Source organism: Phyllostomus hastatus, unplaced genomic scaffold (genome assembly GCF_019186645.2).
Source record: "Phyllostomus hastatus isolate PE091 unplaced genomic scaffold, TTU_PhHast_1.1 phas_scaffold_21, whole genome shotgun sequence".
Taxonomy (NCBI): Eukaryota; Metazoa; Chordata; class Mammalia; order Chiroptera; family Phyllostomidae; genus Phyllostomus; species Phyllostomus hastatus.
In genome coordinates, this window is record NW_025334017.1 from 42,924,551 (window position 1) to 42,942,562 (window position 18,012).

The 18,012-nt window shown below is 57.1% G+C and overlaps 1 protein-coding gene across 5 annotated transcripts in view; it reads right to left on the reverse strand.

Annotated features, from left to right (window-relative positions):
* Positions 1 to 18,012, reverse strand: part of ASAP1 (ArfGAP with SH3 domain, ankyrin repeat and PH domain 1) — a 271,886-nt gene that overhangs the window by 15,682 nt on the left and 238,192 nt on the right. For 3 of the 5 annotated variants that reach the window (XM_045861004.1, XM_045861005.1, XM_045861008.1), the window contains 8 exons: positions 17,054 to 17,145; positions 14,799 to 14,985; positions 14,475 to 14,560; positions 13,361 to 13,476; positions 13,136 to 13,203; positions 12,028 to 12,135; positions 10,145 to 10,373; positions 2,040 to 2,210 (listed from right to left, as the gene is read on the reverse strand). In XM_045861004.1, the coding sequence (XP_045716960.1) occupies positions 2,040 to 2,210; positions 10,145 to 10,373; positions 12,028 to 12,135; positions 13,136 to 13,203; positions 13,361 to 13,476; positions 14,475 to 14,560; positions 14,799 to 14,985; positions 17,054 to 17,145 (1,057 nt within the window). The remainder of the gene's footprint in view (positions 1 to 2,039; positions 2,211 to 10,144; positions 10,374 to 12,027; positions 12,136 to 13,135; positions 13,204 to 13,360; positions 13,477 to 14,474; positions 14,561 to 14,798; positions 14,986 to 17,053; positions 17,146 to 18,012) is intronic. The other 2 variants (XM_045861006.1, XM_045861007.1) reach the window with 1 other exon arrangement.

The window sequence follows — 18,012 nt, forward strand, 5'->3', positions numbered from 1 at the left end:
GAGTTTTGTCCCCGAGACCGGTCGTGGGTGCGAGGCTCCAGCTGGGGGCAGAGCCCAGCAGACGGCTCGGTGCCCACGGCTCCGAGAGGCTTGAACGCTCCCAGCTGGTGGCACTGACTCTCTCTCATAAAGTGGCAGCTCTGTTTAGAGAAAAATGCCCTTTATCCACAAAAATCCAGAAACCAAACCAAACAAACAAAAGCGCGCCAGCTGCTCGTCCGACTGCCGAGGGAGGTGAGAGAGACCTAAGAAAGGGGGGTGGGTTCCTGAGCCGGGAGACGGACCTGCAGTCAGTTTCACGGCGGAGCGCTCGCGTCTGCGAGGGAACGGAGGCACCGCACACCTGCCACGGGGATAAGGACCGAGCAAACAGAGGCATCGACGTCCAGTGAAATCGGAAGAGGAGGCTGTAATCTGCACTATGAAAATCTGCACGGAAGCCTGTGACCGTCAACGGAACGTCATCTGGGGACCGTCCCTGTGGATGCAACCGGGGACTGCTGAGGGCCCCGGAGCGCAGCCTCTGGAGACGCCAGGACCCTGGTGTCGACGTGCCGGCGGGGCGCCCTCCGCTGCCTCCCTGGCTCCTCGCGGCCGGGAGCTAGCCCCTGAACACCCGCGGCAAACGTCGCCTGCTCTGCGGAGCCTTCTCGCGCAGGTACCCCTGGTATCTGGGGGACACGTCAACTCTCAGGGTGAGGACTCTTTCCTCACCCACCCCCTGCACCAGCCCCTGAGCTCCACGTGTGTGTGGACACCCCAACAGCAGGCACCTAAGGATGCCGAGTGGCCACACACATAGACACACTTGCGCACACACCTGGGCATTTGCGTTAGCTGACAGACAGGTGTGCCAATTTGCAAATGGCAGGACGGCTTTCCCCAAAACTCCAGTAACTCAGAACACCTGATAGGGGTTTTTGAGGAGGCCTTTAAAAGCATTCAGCCAATTCACCTATCAGTCACCAACCAGAAAGCCACAAGAACCCCCTGGAAGGAAGGCGTGGCACATGCAAAGCTACGTGTCCCTGTTGTGGGCAAGGACCCTGCTAGGCATTGGGGACACGCCTGTTCTTGAACCTAACTGCTGACAGGCTAGTGGAGAGTTCTGTTGAGCCAAAAAGGCAGACAAAGATGGAAATCATGTTTCTCGTGGAGGGAGATTTGTGATTTGCAGTCAGTGTCACTGGAACGGTTAACTGAACCCACTCTGAGCAGGCTAACTTATCCTCAAGTGACCACTGAGTCCCTGCCCTGTCCTGGGCTCCACACGAGGCCCCGCGAACCCAGAAAGCAAGCAGGCAGGCAGGCAGACAGGGTCCCTGCTCGCCTGGAACTTAGACCGAAAACCACACACACGACACTCGGCAACCGGGACGGGGTGGGCTGGAGGACACAGGCGGGAGGACGCGGCTTCAGAGAGGAGGGCCGGGACCCGGACAGGCAAGCCAGGAAGGGGTGGGACCAGTGCGTGAAGGGGTGTGACAGCCCCAGGAGGGAAAGAGCCTGGTGCGCCCCCCGGCCAGGTGACAGACAGCTGCGGCAGGAAAGGGCTGGGAGGTGACAGCCTGACCGGGACCCCTCTACTATATCCTGGAGTAAGTGTTCGCATGGACCCGAAGCACAGGGTGAGCACTGACTGTGAATGGTTTGTCTGCTAAGGAAACCGTTCTGGCTGAAGGAAAGAGCAGAATGAAAGACTCGTCTCTCCTGAGCCTTGGTTTCCTCATCTGTCAACCAGGCTGACGCTGTGTATCTCACGGAGCAGACACCGTGACATAGTGAGGTTTCCTGGAGGGCTGGCGGATTAGCACAGCGTCTGGTGCCTGGGGAATGCCCAGCCCCTTGGCGTCAGGATCTAGTCTTTAAATGGCCCTGCATCTTTTCCAGAATGGATCTGGCTTTCCCTGGCGACACAGCACTCTCACGCCCCGCGCCCCCCGGCGCGTGCCCAGCCTGCTCCGTTTGCTGCGTGCGCTAGGTGTGCACAGCACACCGGGCCCCGCACGCCGGCCGGCCGCGACTTCGGGATGACTTACCCCAAGGAACTGCGCCTTTGTTTGGGGGCCCGTGAGGTAGTGGGCTGGGAGGGTCGGACAGGGTTCTCTTGTGTCCGGGCGGTGGGGGGGGAGGCCGCTTCTTGGACAGGGTGGAGGCGCCACTAGAGGTCTGGGTGCTTAGAGGGAGTGTTGAAGGCGGGCCGGTTGGACCTAGAAGGAACCGAACGGGGCAGGAAGGTTAATCCCAGTCTCACGGAACAGCCAGTACGCAGTCGCTCCCGCACCCGAGGGTGGCTGGGCGCAGAGGGGACGAGGGCGCGAGGCCGGGCCCATCAGCCCAGGGGCTGGCAAACGGGGCTGGCACGGACTGTTGGGGGTGGGAAGGGCCAGGGAAGGGACAACGGAGGTAAGGTGAAGGTGTGCTTCTATGGAACAGGACGCCACGCTAACACGCGTGGCCACATAGGTACAATGGAAAAAGAAAACCCACGTGTTACACCGGCAAGTCCCCGGAACCGTCACGGAACCCACCGCGGAAGAAGGCACATGCGCCGCCAGGGACGTCGACGGGGAAAGAGCGGAGCGTGGGCCACGGCCTCGACGGGCCACGGGTGGGGGCGGGGGGCGGGCGTGCACAGGGGCGCGCTCTCTCCTCATGACAGCGTGTTCCTCCGGTCGGCGAACGGTGCCCGAGTTTTTTTAAAAACTTTCACAAACAACCACGGATCTAATGGAAAGAGCTACTCAGGAGAAAGAGAAATCCAAAAAACTCTTGTTTCCTTCGATTCTGACTACTGTTCTGGAAATCATAAACCACCTACTATATCATATCGATGTCTAGAGATTTTTTAAAAAGAAGCAACTTTCTCCAGAGGTTAAGACCGGAGAGCGGTAATCCTACTGTCACACACACACACACACACACACACACACACACACACACCCCAGTACTGCAAAAGTTGACTTTTTTGAACTGAGAAAAGAGAAAGAGTTTGCAGAAGCTGTAGTGGGAGCGGGTGTTCGCTGTGTCGGTGCAGAGTGGCAGGAAGTGGCCGGTGTGTGCCAGGCACACTCGCTGGGCACTTCAACACTCGTCTGCGACTCTCACTGGGGTAACTGCTTCCACAAGCATCAAAAGAAAAAAAAAGAGAGAAAGAGACAAAGAAACACTAAGAGCACTGCCACACCCAATGTGTAACACAGGGTGGTAGATACCTGGGGATCCAGAACGGCTCCAAAAGAGCTTTTTACACTCTGTGTGTGGAAAGAAAAGCTTAATGACTGCCGGCCTCCTTCCTTCGTAGAATAAGCTCTGACACTTCCCACTGCTCCTCAAAGACAGTCTGGTCTTGGACGTAACTGCTGTTAACCTCGTGAGGACTCCATGGCCCTGGGTACCCAATTTACCTGCTCGGTGCTGAGACAGCCCATGGGAGAAGCCTGACCATCACCCCAACCAGCGCCTCATTAGGACACCAGTCACTGCAGTCTCAGAAACCATTTTACTTTTGCAATAGGAAAGCCACTGTTATCACAGCCCTGTGATATGATGCAGCCCTTGTATAATGCTTTGTCGTTTTCAAAATGTGTCCGTATGTGCGGTTCCCCCGGATTTCCATCACGACATGGTGAGGTGCGTGGGCAGGGAATCACGGCCCCGACTTTGCAGCCAGGAAAGTGGGGGCCTGGCGTCATGCGAGGTGACAGCCACGTGGGGACAGTGAGGAGCGCGCCCTGTCACGCCATGTTACTGTTTCCGAAAGCCAAGGCGGCATTTCAGGAGAAAGACAGCAACAAATGCTCGTGAGGAAATGTAACTTTCCTCGTGGAAATGAACGAAGGGGACAGACAATGATGAGTGAGTTTCTCCAGCAAGTTCATCTCTACCACCACCTAGGGGCTGGCTGAGGCACTGCATCTGAAAGGTCATTCAATCGGTTCCAAACCCCGCCCGGAAACAAAAACCCCCAGACAAAAACGCTCATGGAGTGATGTCTTCGAATCAAGGTTGTGCGTGCACAAGACGTCAGGAGTGGTCAGACCAGAGCCGTCCTGTGACCCCAAACCAAGCAAAACCACACGTCCGGACCCATCACTTCGACCCGAAGGGGTCAGTGCCCCACCTCTCAGTGCAGGCACTCGTCCCAGCCGCTGTGACAGCCTGTAGCGCTGCGCCTTTGCTTGCGTGTTTACTGCCCGCCTGCCTCGCTAGCCCGCAGGTCCTATGCGGACCAGGCTCTGGTGTGTAAGAAACCTGAGTTTAGTAATTTAATATTGAGTTAATGGATGAATAAACTGCAAACTTCTACCATATGTTAAGGCTAGTGATTGATTCTTAAGAAAGACTTACATCTTACTTAGAAAGAGAAAGCGGCGGGGAGGGGGGGGCGGGCAGGGGGACAGTGTCAAGTACAAAGAGGAATGTTGAAGACTACTGTCTAACTTCACAGAAAACACAACACAGCCAGGCCTTCCTACTGTTCTGTAACAGAAGCTACGGGACGGGAAGATGCCACACCTTCTTGGCTGGCAGGGTTGAAGAAGGTTGAAAAACACCCTGCTGGACTCCAGATAAGCAGATCTAGTTTGTTTTTAAGATTTAACAAGCTCAGAAAACTTTCAAAATGAGTAACTAGTCTCTAAGCACTAAAGAGGATGTTGTATGCAAAACAGCTATCAGTATTGCCTCATTCAGGAAATAAGCAATTCTGGCCAAATAAAGCTAAAACAAAGTAAAACAAACAAACAAAATTAAACAATCTCAGAAAAAAGGAGGCAAGATGAACAAGTGGGGGGCGGGGCGCAGACTTGGACAGCTGACTTTCTCCCCGTAACTAGAACGGGGCCTGAGGAAGTAAGGACACTCCCAGACTGCTCTAGACACTGATAGTGGCTATTATGTCAAAATACCTTCTAATCCTTCTTCTTGGAAGTGTGGGCCCCGTCTTCCAAAGCCACTGTCAACAAGGCAAGTTAGAAAATCAGCTGAAGGTCTGTCTTCTCGGGGAGACAGAGCATCTGTGTCTCAGCTCCTCCCGAGGGCTCACCTGCCTGGGCCACTGTCCGTGTCTGCAGCAGCCTCACGGTCCCTCCACCTGGACGGTCTGCCTTGCCCCCCACTCCAGTGGTCCCCACCGTAGCCCCAGGGCTGTGCTGCACGAGCACCTCAGGGACGCCGCTCCCCGAGGGCTAACGTCAGAGGGGGGCCCAGCATGTGGCTGGGGCTCTGGGAGCTCCCGCGCCAGCACGGCAGTCTGCAGGCTCGAACCCCGGTCAACTCTCCTGGTCCCAGGACTCCGACGCCCACAAGGCTGCAGCTACTCCCTGAGGCTCTCCCGGGAACTGGTGTTTCCTCTGTGCGCTACAGGCCCCCTACGGGAAAACTATATTCTCAGACCACAGGGGTAGTTGGAACGAAACCTCGCCAGAGAGGGCTCCGTCTCTAACAACAAAGAGGTCTATCCACACACGTCCAGACAAACCATCCTGAAAAATCACCCACCTACACCTACATGGGGAAATTAAAAAAACAAACAAACCCATTCCTAAAATCACAATCCACACGCTCTTCACATCTCCCCCTCGGTTCCCTAAACTCTCTAGAACTGTCATTTCCTGAGAGGCTGGTGTGCCTGACCGAACACTCAGGGGTTTACACACATGACCTGGAGCTCACCTTACTGACATATTGCAGTCAGGACCCTCTGCTTTTGGGGTAAAGAGACCCAAGGCTCAGAGAGATGAGGACCCCAGCTGTGGGGCCCCAGCCCAGGCTCTCGGCCTGGACAGCCAGGCTCCAGCTGCCCTCCCTCGCCTGGCACCGCGTCCCCTCTGCTGGCCCACCACACACAGCCGAGTTCACTCCCTACCCTCGCATCCTCTGCTGTCAGGGGTGAGCTCTAACCTCCCCTGCAGCCTCCTCTGCCCTACCCCCTCTGCCTCCCAGCTGCTGCTCTCATCCTGGAACCTCCAGCAGGACTGACGTCCCTCCGTGTCCCGCACCTGCCTAAGAGCCCACCTTTCCCCTTTCCCTGGCTGTTGGCTTCTGTGGGGCAAGATCTGCACTGTCCTCCCCTCCGTGCCTGGCCCTCTGGGCATCCGAGACTACGCTGTAAGGTGGGCGGGCTCTTTCCCCACGTCCTCCTACCTCTGGTCGTTAGCAGAACAGAAAACCCAGGTCTTCCACGCTCGGAGACCAAATAAAAGGAGACCTTGTTCAAAGGAAAACAAGGCCCAGAAGAGGGCTTTACACATTACCCTGACAATCTCTGCAAGGAAAGCTGTCTGTATACTTCCAGTGTTCCCAACTTGCATCTATGCAACGCTGGAAAATGCAAATGAAGAACTCCCCATTTTCTAATGGTTTTCACAGTGTAGACAGAGCTCAAAGGGGGAAACCGAGGCACAGTGTGGAGGGTGTGCCGGACACCACAGACATCAGCAGACCCGATCAGGACCACCGTGCGGCAGTGTGACACCTGGAGTGACACAGAGCTACACACCAAACGCGGCTCTTGCTGGTCACTCGCCCTTCGATCCCCTGCAGGACACCGATAATGAAGAGTGCCAGACTCGAGGGCTCGGGCTGGCTCTCTAGCAGGCGCACGTGCATTCTGTGCTCCGGGAGCACACCAGCACGTCTTCCGCTTCCCCTGCACGCCCTGGCGGTCCTGGCCTCCGAGTTTCGAGCCTGTGCTCGCGTCCACTGCCGGGGGCAGAAATCACAGCCCCCGTCTTGGCCAGCAAGGAGACAGGTGGGTCATGAAGGACTGGGGGAGACAAAATCAGGCCAAAACAAAGAAACGAACAAGTCCGAGACGAGCAAGAGTCAGCCCACAGGAAGCTTTAAAATTGAGCCACTCGAGTGGCTGTCTCCCCATGAGACAGAAAGCCCCAGAAACCGCCCTTAGCACGAGAACAGTGCGGCCCACAGGGGAATGCCTCCCGGGCAAGTCTGAAGGGCACACGCCGAGGGCAGGCCGGCGGCAAGTCACAGCTGTCCTGCAGGGCCTGCCCGCGGGGCCTCACGCTGCTCTCCGCCCCCTCCCGCGCGCAGCCTGGAGGGCCCAGAGCCGCAGCCTGACCGTCCCAGCAGGGGTCTCCCTCCCGCAGGGGCGCGGGGCTCCCCGTTTCACGCAATGCTTTCTCCACGGACCGTCCCCCTGGATTCTGACAGCAATGCCACCAGCGAGCAGGGCAAGACAGAGATGGACCCTCTTCCTCAACACGGACAAGGCGAATCCAGGAGACCTCGTCTGACGAGTCCCACGGCCCAGTTTAATTTCCCGTCCCCGTTCAGCCACCGTGTGAGCTGAAGGTCCTCCGTTTTCCCAAGGCTCAGTTCCCTTCTCGCGAGGCGGGTTGTGGATTGCGATGATCTTTCAGCATCTTTCCCGCTCTCAAATACCCGGGTTCTCGGACCTAATTTTAACTTACAGATGAAAGACAAACCAATGATGGGAAACCTGAGGAAGTTCTGGTTTCGATAAATGCCAGTCGGGGGCAGAGGGAGCTGCTCATTACCGGGGGGAATTCCCGCACACTTAGGTTCACGGCTCTCGTTTGGTCCTGCTGGACCTCACGTCTGACGGGAGCGCAGGCAGCGAGTGTGTCTGTCTCCGGCTCCAGGAGGGCGAGTCTGGGGTTCTGAATGGCCGAGTCTTCCGCCGCGGGCTGAGCTCCGCTCCAGCACAAGGAGGCTTTGCTCACAGGCCGTTTAAGCCAAGCTCCCTTGCATTTTGATGAGGCAGCTGGGGTTTCTGGAAAATCCTCCTGAGCTGGATTCAGAATGGTTCTACTTTTCCCCTCAGTCCTGCCCTGATTAGTGGGGACCGGAGCCCGAGAGTCTGCTTCCGCCTCCCCAGGAGCCACTGTCCCTCGGAGCCCCGGCTCGCAGGGCGGGCACGGCTCCCGCAAGCAGACACGGCTGCCCGACTGGCCCCGGAACATGGGCCACCCAGTCGAGCCAAGACACCCTTGTTTTCACGCAAATGGTCCGTCGGTTCAACAGAAGGAAATGAAAAAAAAAAAACTGGAAGGGCCACAAGACAGAGGGGAGCTCTCTCTCTGCAGAGCCTCTGCAGCTCTTCGGCCACGTCTGCTAAGGCCTCCGTTCTAAACATCGCCACTTTCTGAGTGCCCGGGCACGTGAGCCCGGCTAGAGGCAGGAGGAGTCCAGGTCGGTCCCTTGCAGAAGTCCCGTGAGGGCTGTGCTCCTGCGTCTCCCCAGCGCAGGCCAGACCTCCGCACGGAGGGCCTGCCAGGATTTTAGTAGGGGGGGCTTCTCTTCCCAGTTATGGGCTTTGCTTTGGTGGAGGGGGGCAGTCTATCCTTGGCTGACCACGGTTGGGATGGCCAAGTCCTAAGGACTTGTTTCGTGTTTCGGCCGCTGGGTCATCACACGAACTCGCCCCTTGTCTTTGGGGCCTCCGGTGAGGAGCCGGTCAGAATGTACTCAAGGCGGAGACACGCTGGGCCCCGGGTCAGACGGTGTATTTTGTTGTGTCCCCTTGAGATAAACTTACGGAAAGGGGCGCAGGGGTAAGGGAGACTCCGATCCCCAGGACTCCGGCATCAGCCTCTCCCACAGACCTTTCTCGAGGTCCTCAGTCACCTGTCTGGCTAGGCCGTCACCACGACGTCGATAACCACGACGAGGGGACGGGAGCCCTCTCAGAGCGCTTTCCTCGAGCATCTGGTTTGGCCTAAAGGTCTCTCACGGTCCCCTCTGGGGTGAGAAAGGGATGCCCCAGTCTCCCCAGGCTGCTCCCCTCCTGGGGAGCCTCACTGCCCAGCTGAGCTGCGGTGGCCCGGGGTGTCGTGGGGGGCACAGGCTGGGCGCCTCACTGAGGCGCACTCTGTCTGGCCCCTGTACGGTACAGTGAGGGGAACGCCGGCGGGTGCAGCTTTTGGCTCCCACGTGCAGTCACGGTCACAGTCACTGGTTATCTGTGATGACAGCGAGTCACGCCGAAGCCTTCATTTAACTTCTCTCCGTTACTTTATGATCTACGGGGCCATTTGGGGTCCCTCTAAGAACACAGCTCCCATTTATAACACCATCTCAATGGAGAATCAGCTCTGAGAAGAAACACTGTTGTGAATAAAGCTCACATTTCCCAGAAAATGGCCCCAGTGTGATTCAAATAGGCACGGCATTGTGGACGGAGAGGCCCCGAGACCTGCGTTAGCGTGAGCCGGGCGCCTGGGAAGAGCCCTGCGTTCGGATGTCCCGGCTGAGACGCAGCCCAAAGGTACAGCTTAGGGGACCTCTCAACCTACCCCCCCGCCCACCACCGTGGGGGCCCTTCGATGTTGGCATTTCTGTGCCCCGACCTGCCCCTGTCCAGGGGGACACACAGCCTTCCCGAGCAGGGCGCTTTCTGTGGGTTCGGGGTACAGGACGAGCACTCTGTCGCTAGGACCGGGGTGGGGACCGTCGGCACCGGCACTAGCCCCTCGGAGGCATGTGACGCACTCACTCTCCCAGTGACCTCCCCTGGGGAGGACCCGCCGCAGGCTGTCTCGCAGGCTGTGTCTAGTCAGAGAGCACAGGAGGGTGGGCTCAGGTCGCACAGGACCTGGGTTAGCATGCCCGGCACTTCCTCGGCACCTCTGACCCACGGTCCCCTGGTCTGCGCCGTGCCAGCCCCCAGGTGCCCCCCTCACTGGTGAGCACGGACTGAGAAGGGCGCTTGGAGCCTGCAGGGCCCCGCAGCTGTGACCACCGCTCCTGCCACCGGCGCCAGAGGAGATGCAAGCTAGCGCGGGGGAACGGGACTGCGAAGAACTGAAACCCCACCCACACTGACGAGGGAAGAGCCCGGGTTTTGGACCCCGTGTGGACCTTGGGCTGAATCACAACTCGACCACTCCCCAGCTACATGACCGCGGACCAGCCGCTCTACCTTCCCGAGCCTCAGTTTCCCTACCTGTAACATGGGCACTAAGAGCGCAGAGCGGGCGGGACGCTGAGAGGCGAACACGGAGAGAGAACGTGCGAGGAGCGCCCTCAACCCCGCCTGCCCTGCTGCTGGCACTGCCATCACAGTCTGCACTCGGGGCCCCTTGTGCTCTCCACCTCAAGGCCGGGTGGACTCCTGGCTCTGAGGATGGCGTCACAGGGTCCTTCTCAAAGACCGTACCTTTCCCGGCGTTCCTGGGGGGCAATGGAGGGGCCTCCGAGGTGGGTGACGTGGGCGAGTCTGTGCTCGTGGAGGCGAAGATCTGGTTGGTGAAGGCGCCGTAGGAGAGCCGCTGCTTGTCCCGCGGAGTGCCGAAGCCCGGCAGGGACAGCTTGTCCTGCGGGGAGAGGCTGGAGGAGTGGCAGAAGCTCTGAGGTCGCGGCGAGCGCTCCTTCTTGATGGGGCTCGGCTGGTGGACGAGACAAACAGGCAGTGAGTGAGACAGTACTCCGCTGCGGGGCCGGCTCCCGTGGGAACCTGGGCTGCAGTGGGTCACCCACGACGACCGCCCCAGAGCCACCTCCCACAGTGCAAGGGAAGGAAGTGGACCGTGTGGCTGACGTCTCATGCTGATGACGCAGACCTGCAGATCCAACTCCAAACTCCTGGATTCCAAACATTCTCAGTCACCTGGGCAGTGTGGCCTTGTGTCCGCACTCCTGGGGACAGCTTTGGCACCCATGCAACTTTCTAAGTTAGGGACCTCACGGCATCCAGGGACGCCAGGCTGTGCACCGCGGGCTCAGGAAGATCCTCGCCCGGGTCCCGTGAAGGAACCCTCCGGCTCCCGGCCTTCCTGACCTGGGCCGCCTGACCCCGCAGCACAGCCTCCTGCCTCTCTCTCTCCATCCAGCCGAGCGGGGGTCACCGCACACACCGGGCTTCTAGCCTGTCCTCAGGTTCCCGGGCTCCACGTGACCCCCGGGCTCTGCACAAGCCGCTCTCCCTTCCTGGAGGGACGCGCTCCTTCTCACCTCTTGGCCTGGCAAGTGCCTCCCTACCCTGAGGAGCCCACTTCCAACTGAACTTCCTCGCTGAGGTCGTCACTGTTTGCTGAGGCGGCGGCAGCGGCCCTGTCCTCCGAGCGCTTCCCAGGCATCGCCCCCGGCCCCTGCTACAGGTGATCCGCACAGCGCAGCGTGCCGCCTCTGAAGTGGCAAAGGCCTTCAGGACACCTCTGCACGGCCGCCTCTGACCACTCTTTATGCCCTGCCAGGGAAGGGGGAAACACCGCGCCCATATCCAGTGAAAGGAGCATGAGCGCACCCTCAGGAGAGTTTAAGAACTACCTCCGGGAGCCAGACAGAAGCAGGCAGGACCCCTGCCTGAGGCCACCGTTCCCAGCTCTGAGGCTGTGCACAAGCTGCAGAAGGTCTGTGTGCACCAGTTTTCCCCTCTGTGACGTGGGACAGTGACACGGCCACGGGGGCCTTTGCTAAAGACAACCTGAGGCGACGTGGGTGACATGCTTACTGCTGCCTGGTCCATGTTCAAGTGCTCAATAAACGGCAACTTACCCTTTTTTCAGTTATGTATCAACCTGGCTAAGCCACGGTGCCCAGGTGTTTGGTCAAGCACCAGCCTAGGAGTTGCTCTGGAGGTATTTTTTAGTATGCAAAGCATTCAGATTTTGAGCAAAAGGGGTCACCCTCCATCATGTGGGTGGGCCTCACCCAGTCAGTTGAAGGGCTTGAGAGAGAAGACCACGGTCCCCCACTGAGGGGGGATTCTGACTCCGGACTGCCTTCAGGCTCCAGACTAATGAGGTTTCCGGCCTGCCCCGTACACTGTGGACTCGTCAGGCCTCACGAGTGTGTGGCCTGAAATACATTCCACGCTTTTGCTCTACACACACACATCCTACTGGTTCTGATTCCCTGGGGAACCCTGATGAATGCAGCTGTTCTGTGGCCCCCACCAAGGAGCACAGTCTGAGCCGAGAAAGTGGCCCCGGCCCATCCGGTCACAAGACCAACGCCACCTCACAAGGACTGCGTCCTGTCTACACATCCCAGAAGAAGGGGGGGAGCGCTCGGAAGTTCGGAGGCGTCCCCGACACCCACCTTGTCATCCAGATCATCGTCGCTCTCGTCCATCTCCTCCTGTCGGAGGTTCCATTCATACTCGACGTGCACGTGTGGGTTGAACTTCCCCGACCTAGCCTGGGAAAGCTGAAAGAGAGTGACAGTGGGGGTCGCCGTTTTAATTCAAATGCCCGCAGGACAGAAACACTGAGAAAACCCGCCTCACCCCTAGTTCCAAGTTAACCACCGGCAGCTACGTTACGAGCAAAACCGACTGTACAAGCCGGACGGCCAGCAGCCAGGCTTGAGAGAAACTGCAGAAAATTACAGGCAGGGCCTTTTTAGTGTGATAGGTTGACTTCTCTCCAAAATGTAAAACTTCCTTAAATATTGTTAAAAACGAGTCTCAAAACAGGCAGTTCTCGGCTGGAAGGCGAAATCAGTGAAGTGTGAGAGGTGGACCTTTAAAGCCAGACAGTCCCGGTCCAGTCCACGCCCCACTTTTCTCATTCGTCCACGGGGCAGGGGCAGGGACAGCCAGAACTTCCTCAGAGGAGTCTTGAGTAATAAAGAAAGGACAACCGTGGGCCCGGAACTCCGCACTTAGCAGAAACGCAGGGGCACGGAGCTCATCTTCCCCACCTCATCCCTCCCCGCAGTCCAGAGATTCGAGTTCTGCTCAGGCCTGGTGGAGTTGCGGGCAGCAATCACTGGGATCAAAACAAGGTGGGTGCGCCCAGGGGCACAGAGGGAAGAGGGCAGGGTGCTCAACAGCTGAAAAGCCGCTGCACTCTGAGTTCCACGTGCCCAGTGCTTGGAACTGGCTTCCCAAACAAGTCGCCTCTGCTGTCAAGCTACCGAGAAAGCCCAACGGTCTGGCGAACAGAAAGCACGACCCCGAGGCATAAGCCAGTCTGTAATAGAACCTCCCGAATGCCTTCCAGCGCCTGCGTTGCAACTGCGCTTCTCAGGCAGCGGATGGCAAATTCATCATTTTTAAAAAAATGTAGCCACAGTGCGCTTCTCCATTTCTTCAGCCAGCGTTCCAACAAATGATCTGCTGCTTGTATCTCCCACGCCAGGTTTTGAGAGTGACCCGAGGGGGCGGCCGATGTCTATTAGCGACCCCACGCCCACGGCTGCTTACCAAGTCTTCACACTGGGTGGCTCTGAGTCTCTTGGCTATGTCGAGGGCTGTCTCGCCGGCCTGGTTCACTAAAATCAGGGGAAAACAAAGGTGTATCATTATCTGGGACAGAGCTTGAAAAGGCAAGAAACAAGAATAGACTGGAGTGCGAGATGCCAGTCTCGGTTTTAGCCAACAAAGGCTCTTCCGACAGCCGCTGAGTCACCCGGCCGGCCGTGCGCTTACCGACGTCCACGGTGGGCTTGCTCCTGAGCACAAGCTTCAGACACTCGGGCTTTCCGTACATGCTGCAGTAGTGCAGGGCTGTGTTCCCCAGCGCCGTCTGCTTGTCCGGGTTCCCGCTGGAAAACCAAAGTGTCAGAAAAAGGGACTTGCTCCCCAATGGAACACTGCCGATCGACCACTTATATCTGCGCTAACGACGATTCGAGTTTCAGAACTATTATACAGTTATGGCGTCTCTGATATTATACCCCAATTGACAAGCGACATCGTGACAGTGCAGGCAGCATGTACTGAGTCTCCTTCATGCCATGAGACAGACACTGTCTCTTAGCTTTTCACGTGTCTTATCTCCTTGCATCTTCACAAACACCCGATGGGGTAGGTGCAATTACAACGTTCATTTTACAGGTGACAACACTCAGGCACGGAGAGGATGAAGGGCTCACAGTGAGGATTATCACGACTGAACACCGGGGGTCTGCACCCGGAGCCAACGCTCTCGACCACCGCACCTCTGAGTAAGGGCTCGGGGGTCACGTGTGGGTTCAAACGCCCTCACTATTTTCTTCCCCCTCCTTTGGGTGGGGTCTAGTTCCTCCTCACGATCTGTGGCTTACAGATCTGCCCCATAAAGAATCCAGGAAGTCTAAGCCTCCTGTGTTCAATATTATATTCCTATTAGTATGTCCCAAATGCAAATTAGCTACCAGCCACATACACTGCTGTCTCATGATGACCATCGTGTGGACCTGAGTGGTTAAGCCTTCTCCTTTTCAACCCTAATGCAGCAGGGTTTGGGCCCAGACACAGGATTTTACATTTATCTAGGCCAGGGGTTGGCGAACTATAGCCTGTAGGCCTTATCTGGCCCTCCACCTGTTTTTGTAAATAAAGTTTTATTGGAACATGGCCACAGTCACTCATTTGCATGTCATCTATGGCTGCTTTCATATGGCAGAGTTCAGCAGTAGCGACAGAGACTTCACGGCCTGCAAAGTCTGAAGCAGTATCGGGCCCTTCATAGAAAAAGCTTGCTGCTTCCTGATCTAGGCCACTAATAGGACTGGTCTTTGTTAACTTACAAGGCATATTCGGAGCAAGAAAAAAACCATACCAGTTTTGTACAAGAAAGTCAACCAGATGGAGAGATGTCTGGTCTGCAGTTCGGATTGCAAGATGAAGGGCTGTCTCCCCGAGCTCCTAAAAAGGGCAGGATAAGTATAAACGGGGGTGGGGGTCACATGTCCTGCTCTGTCTAGAGCAGCTTCCTTTACCTCAGTCACCCCAGAGTACTTATTACTAGCACCCCCTTTCCCTCTCAGATTGCCCTGATCTAGACAGGGCCACTCGGTGCACTAGGTCTCATTCTAATCGCAAGTCATCCTGGAAACGGACTGCCCACATCCCTTCCAACCCCACAGCTTCAGGGCGGCCTCACCTGCCCGGGTTCCAGCAGCGGCTCCATGAGCTCCACGCCCTCTGCATAGACTTGAATTAGTGCAAGCAAATCCCTGGATCTGACGGCCTCCAGCAATTCGTTCAGTTTAGCGGAGGAAGAAGAACAGGTCTTCCTTGAAAACCGGTGATCGACATACTTGGCCGTGATATATTCTTTCCGTACAGTCCTGAAAGACAGCAAAATGAGACCGAGTACTTTTATTTTCCAAGAACTAAGAAAGATGCACACTTTTGCAGGCCCACAGTTCTCTCCGAGGTAGTTATTTTAATTAAGACACTTCTTTTCGACACTCAAACACACCAGGTTGTAGACCAAGTTACTCTGGCAGAGACGGAACAGAGAGCCCTGGATACAGTTACCGGAGCGTGCGGCTGCACACAGGCACAAAATTAACGGGCAGGCAGATCCCAGCGGGTTTCTTTTCCGCCCTGGGCAACAGCGTGAGACAGTTTGCTAGCACTGCAACCTCAGGCCCATCGAAGTACATAAGGCAAGTGAAAAACTGCAGAAGTTACAGCAGTTCTGAAAGGCCAGTGAAAAGTTTGCAGAGCTTCATGGAAGGGATTTCCGTCATCTGACCTCACTTTGTGATCGCAGCAGGTAAGGAAACAGTGGCGCAGACAGGCTGTCGTCAAAGCCTTCGTTCTCTGTAATCTGTGCTCGCTGGTGTAGGACGGACAGACATCTGAGCGGTCTCTGCTGGGACACCTCTGTCAGCCTGCCGCCCGCAGACAGGTCAGGGTGCCGCGTCTGCCCCCCAGCACCCCCGCCTTTCCTTCTGCGGCACTGCCACAGCTACGAGCACACCGCTGACTGTTGCATTTCTGAGCCACAGCCCACATTCCTCTCCAGATTCCGGGTGTTGTGAGAACAGGGTTTGTATCTAGTCCGTGTTCTGCTGGTTCCCGGTAGCTAACACGGGATGAGGCACAGAGTGAGCGCTTGACACGCGTTTCTTGAATTCACGAAACGTCAACTGCCAAGGGGCCTCCTGGGAGATTTTATTTTACGGTTTCAGAGGGAAAACAACATTTCCCTCGGATGCCCCCCATACCAGTCTCGCTGCTTTGCAAACCTGGCGCCGGAATAACCTCCGAGGAGGGAGGGTAAAACATTCAGGCAGGCGGCTCCTACACCACCTTCCTGCTCACGGGCTGGGACTCGATCCTTCCTCCTATTCATCCACAGCATTAAAAAAAACTTTTTAAAGTGCGAACCCAATGTAACAATTTTTTAACAGGTTTCAAGAGCCACATGACTCAAACACATAAATGACACCCAAGGGTGCTGATGGGGGAGTCTCCCGCGTACGCCCGCCCCCGAGTAAGCATGTGGGCCTCCTGTGCACGTCCCCGTGTTTCTTCAGACACGACTTCAAATACACGTGTTTACGTGTTTGTCCCTGTCCGAACCCATGTGGTGCCTGAGTGCAGAGAGGAAAGGGTGAGAGTTCGGGGTGAGGAAATTCACCAGCGACTCCACCCACAGTTCAGCTCCTGAGCTTGGCCGGCCAAGAGGGCTGGCACGCTGGTTTTCGCCCGCCGCCCCCTCCGCTTCCTCGCCCCGAGGGCGGTGTGCCTTGCCCAGTGCTCCGCTCTGCTCTGCAGTCACCCCGGGGCCCGTCCCCAATCAGGACACAGGGAGAGCCCTCGTTTTCACACGCAGTCGTGCAGCCCGCACCCTACACTCCTCCACCAGAGGCCCGTGGGCGATGCTCGAGTTTGCTCCCCACCTCGGCCCATCACGGGACAGGAAGAACCCCCAGAGGAGGGACGGCTCAGGCCAAGGCAAACGCGTTTCCAACTGCGGTACACACGGCCAGTCGGTTCCTCCTGGGTAGCGTGCCACTCGCGTCCCCACCAGCGACATGGGAGACAGTCGAGAATGTTTGTTTCCCCTCAGTCTTGCTGAGTGGGCTGGTAAAGCACCTGGACTTCTGCCAGCCTGACAGGCATCTCCCACTGCTCGGGTGTCCCTTATTTATCACCACGTGCCATGGTTTAGAGAGAATCGTCCCCGTGAAGATTTATGCTCCCGAGCGGCTGCAACTCCCTGGGGGCCGGCGATGCTGAAAATAACCTGTGCATTCCAGAAATGCAATTCCGAGCTCTCTGCTTTTTCCTCATCATGTGGTTTCCCCTGCGGGCACAGTGCTATCACCACCAGGAAGCTTCGGGGAGGGCTCAGAAACAATGATGGAAGGGGAGAGAATTCAAGGTATTAGAAGTACTTACATATCACTCGTCGGGGTGGGTTTTGGTGAGGGGCTTGGTAAATTTGCTTCCATAATATCGTTGAAACTATTATTTCCTACATTCTTGGCCAGCTGCAACATAAACAGAACACAGCATAGCAAACTCTTTGCCCCTGGTTTAGAAGGGTTCTATTATTTGCTTCTGAGGTTTCTGAGTATGTACTTCCCCCCACCTGGTTCAGAATACAAACCACCCATCCATCTGGCCAACACATATCTGCTGAGCACTTGTCCCGTGCCAGGCTTCAGAGCGCGGGAAACACAGAGGCGGGAGGCCACGTTCCCTCCCGGAGGAACTTACTAGGGGCTGGAGGGACCCCTGAGGAGAGCACCAGTGATGTCTGCAAACACGGCGTGATAAACGCTAGCGCAGAAAAGGACGCGGCCCCACACCCACGTTACCGGAGCCAGACACAGCAGGCTCCACACGAATCTAGGTCAAATGCTTAACGAACAGCAACAGCTATGCAACCGCCATCGGGCACGTTCGATGGGGCAGCTCCACGCGACAGAGAAGAAGTCAGGGCTCCTGTGTGTTCGGGCACAGATTTAGACGCAGCAGGCAGCCAGTGAAGAGGCTCCGGTGAGCACGCTGCGCCTGGGCTCGAGAGTCTCCCAAAGACCGTGGCCGTGGAGGTGCTTTGGTCGTTCGGGTAATCTGGGGTCTATGTGCAGTTCAAGAAGCATTCACGCAATCCGATGCCTGAAGGGGGCGGGGAGCCCGGGACCGGCACACTTTCCGAATTTCCTGTCTCCTGAGACAAGGGGCTCTCGCAACACGAGACCGGCCCCCACGCCAGACGACCAAGACTGCCTGCCAGGCGACTGCCTTGACCTTGGGGGACTCCGCTCCGGACGGGGCAGGTGACGCGCCAGGCGTTCAGGTTCTTGGTCCCCCTTTTTTGCCCAAGGGCCTTCTGTCTGAGGTGAAGCCCTGCG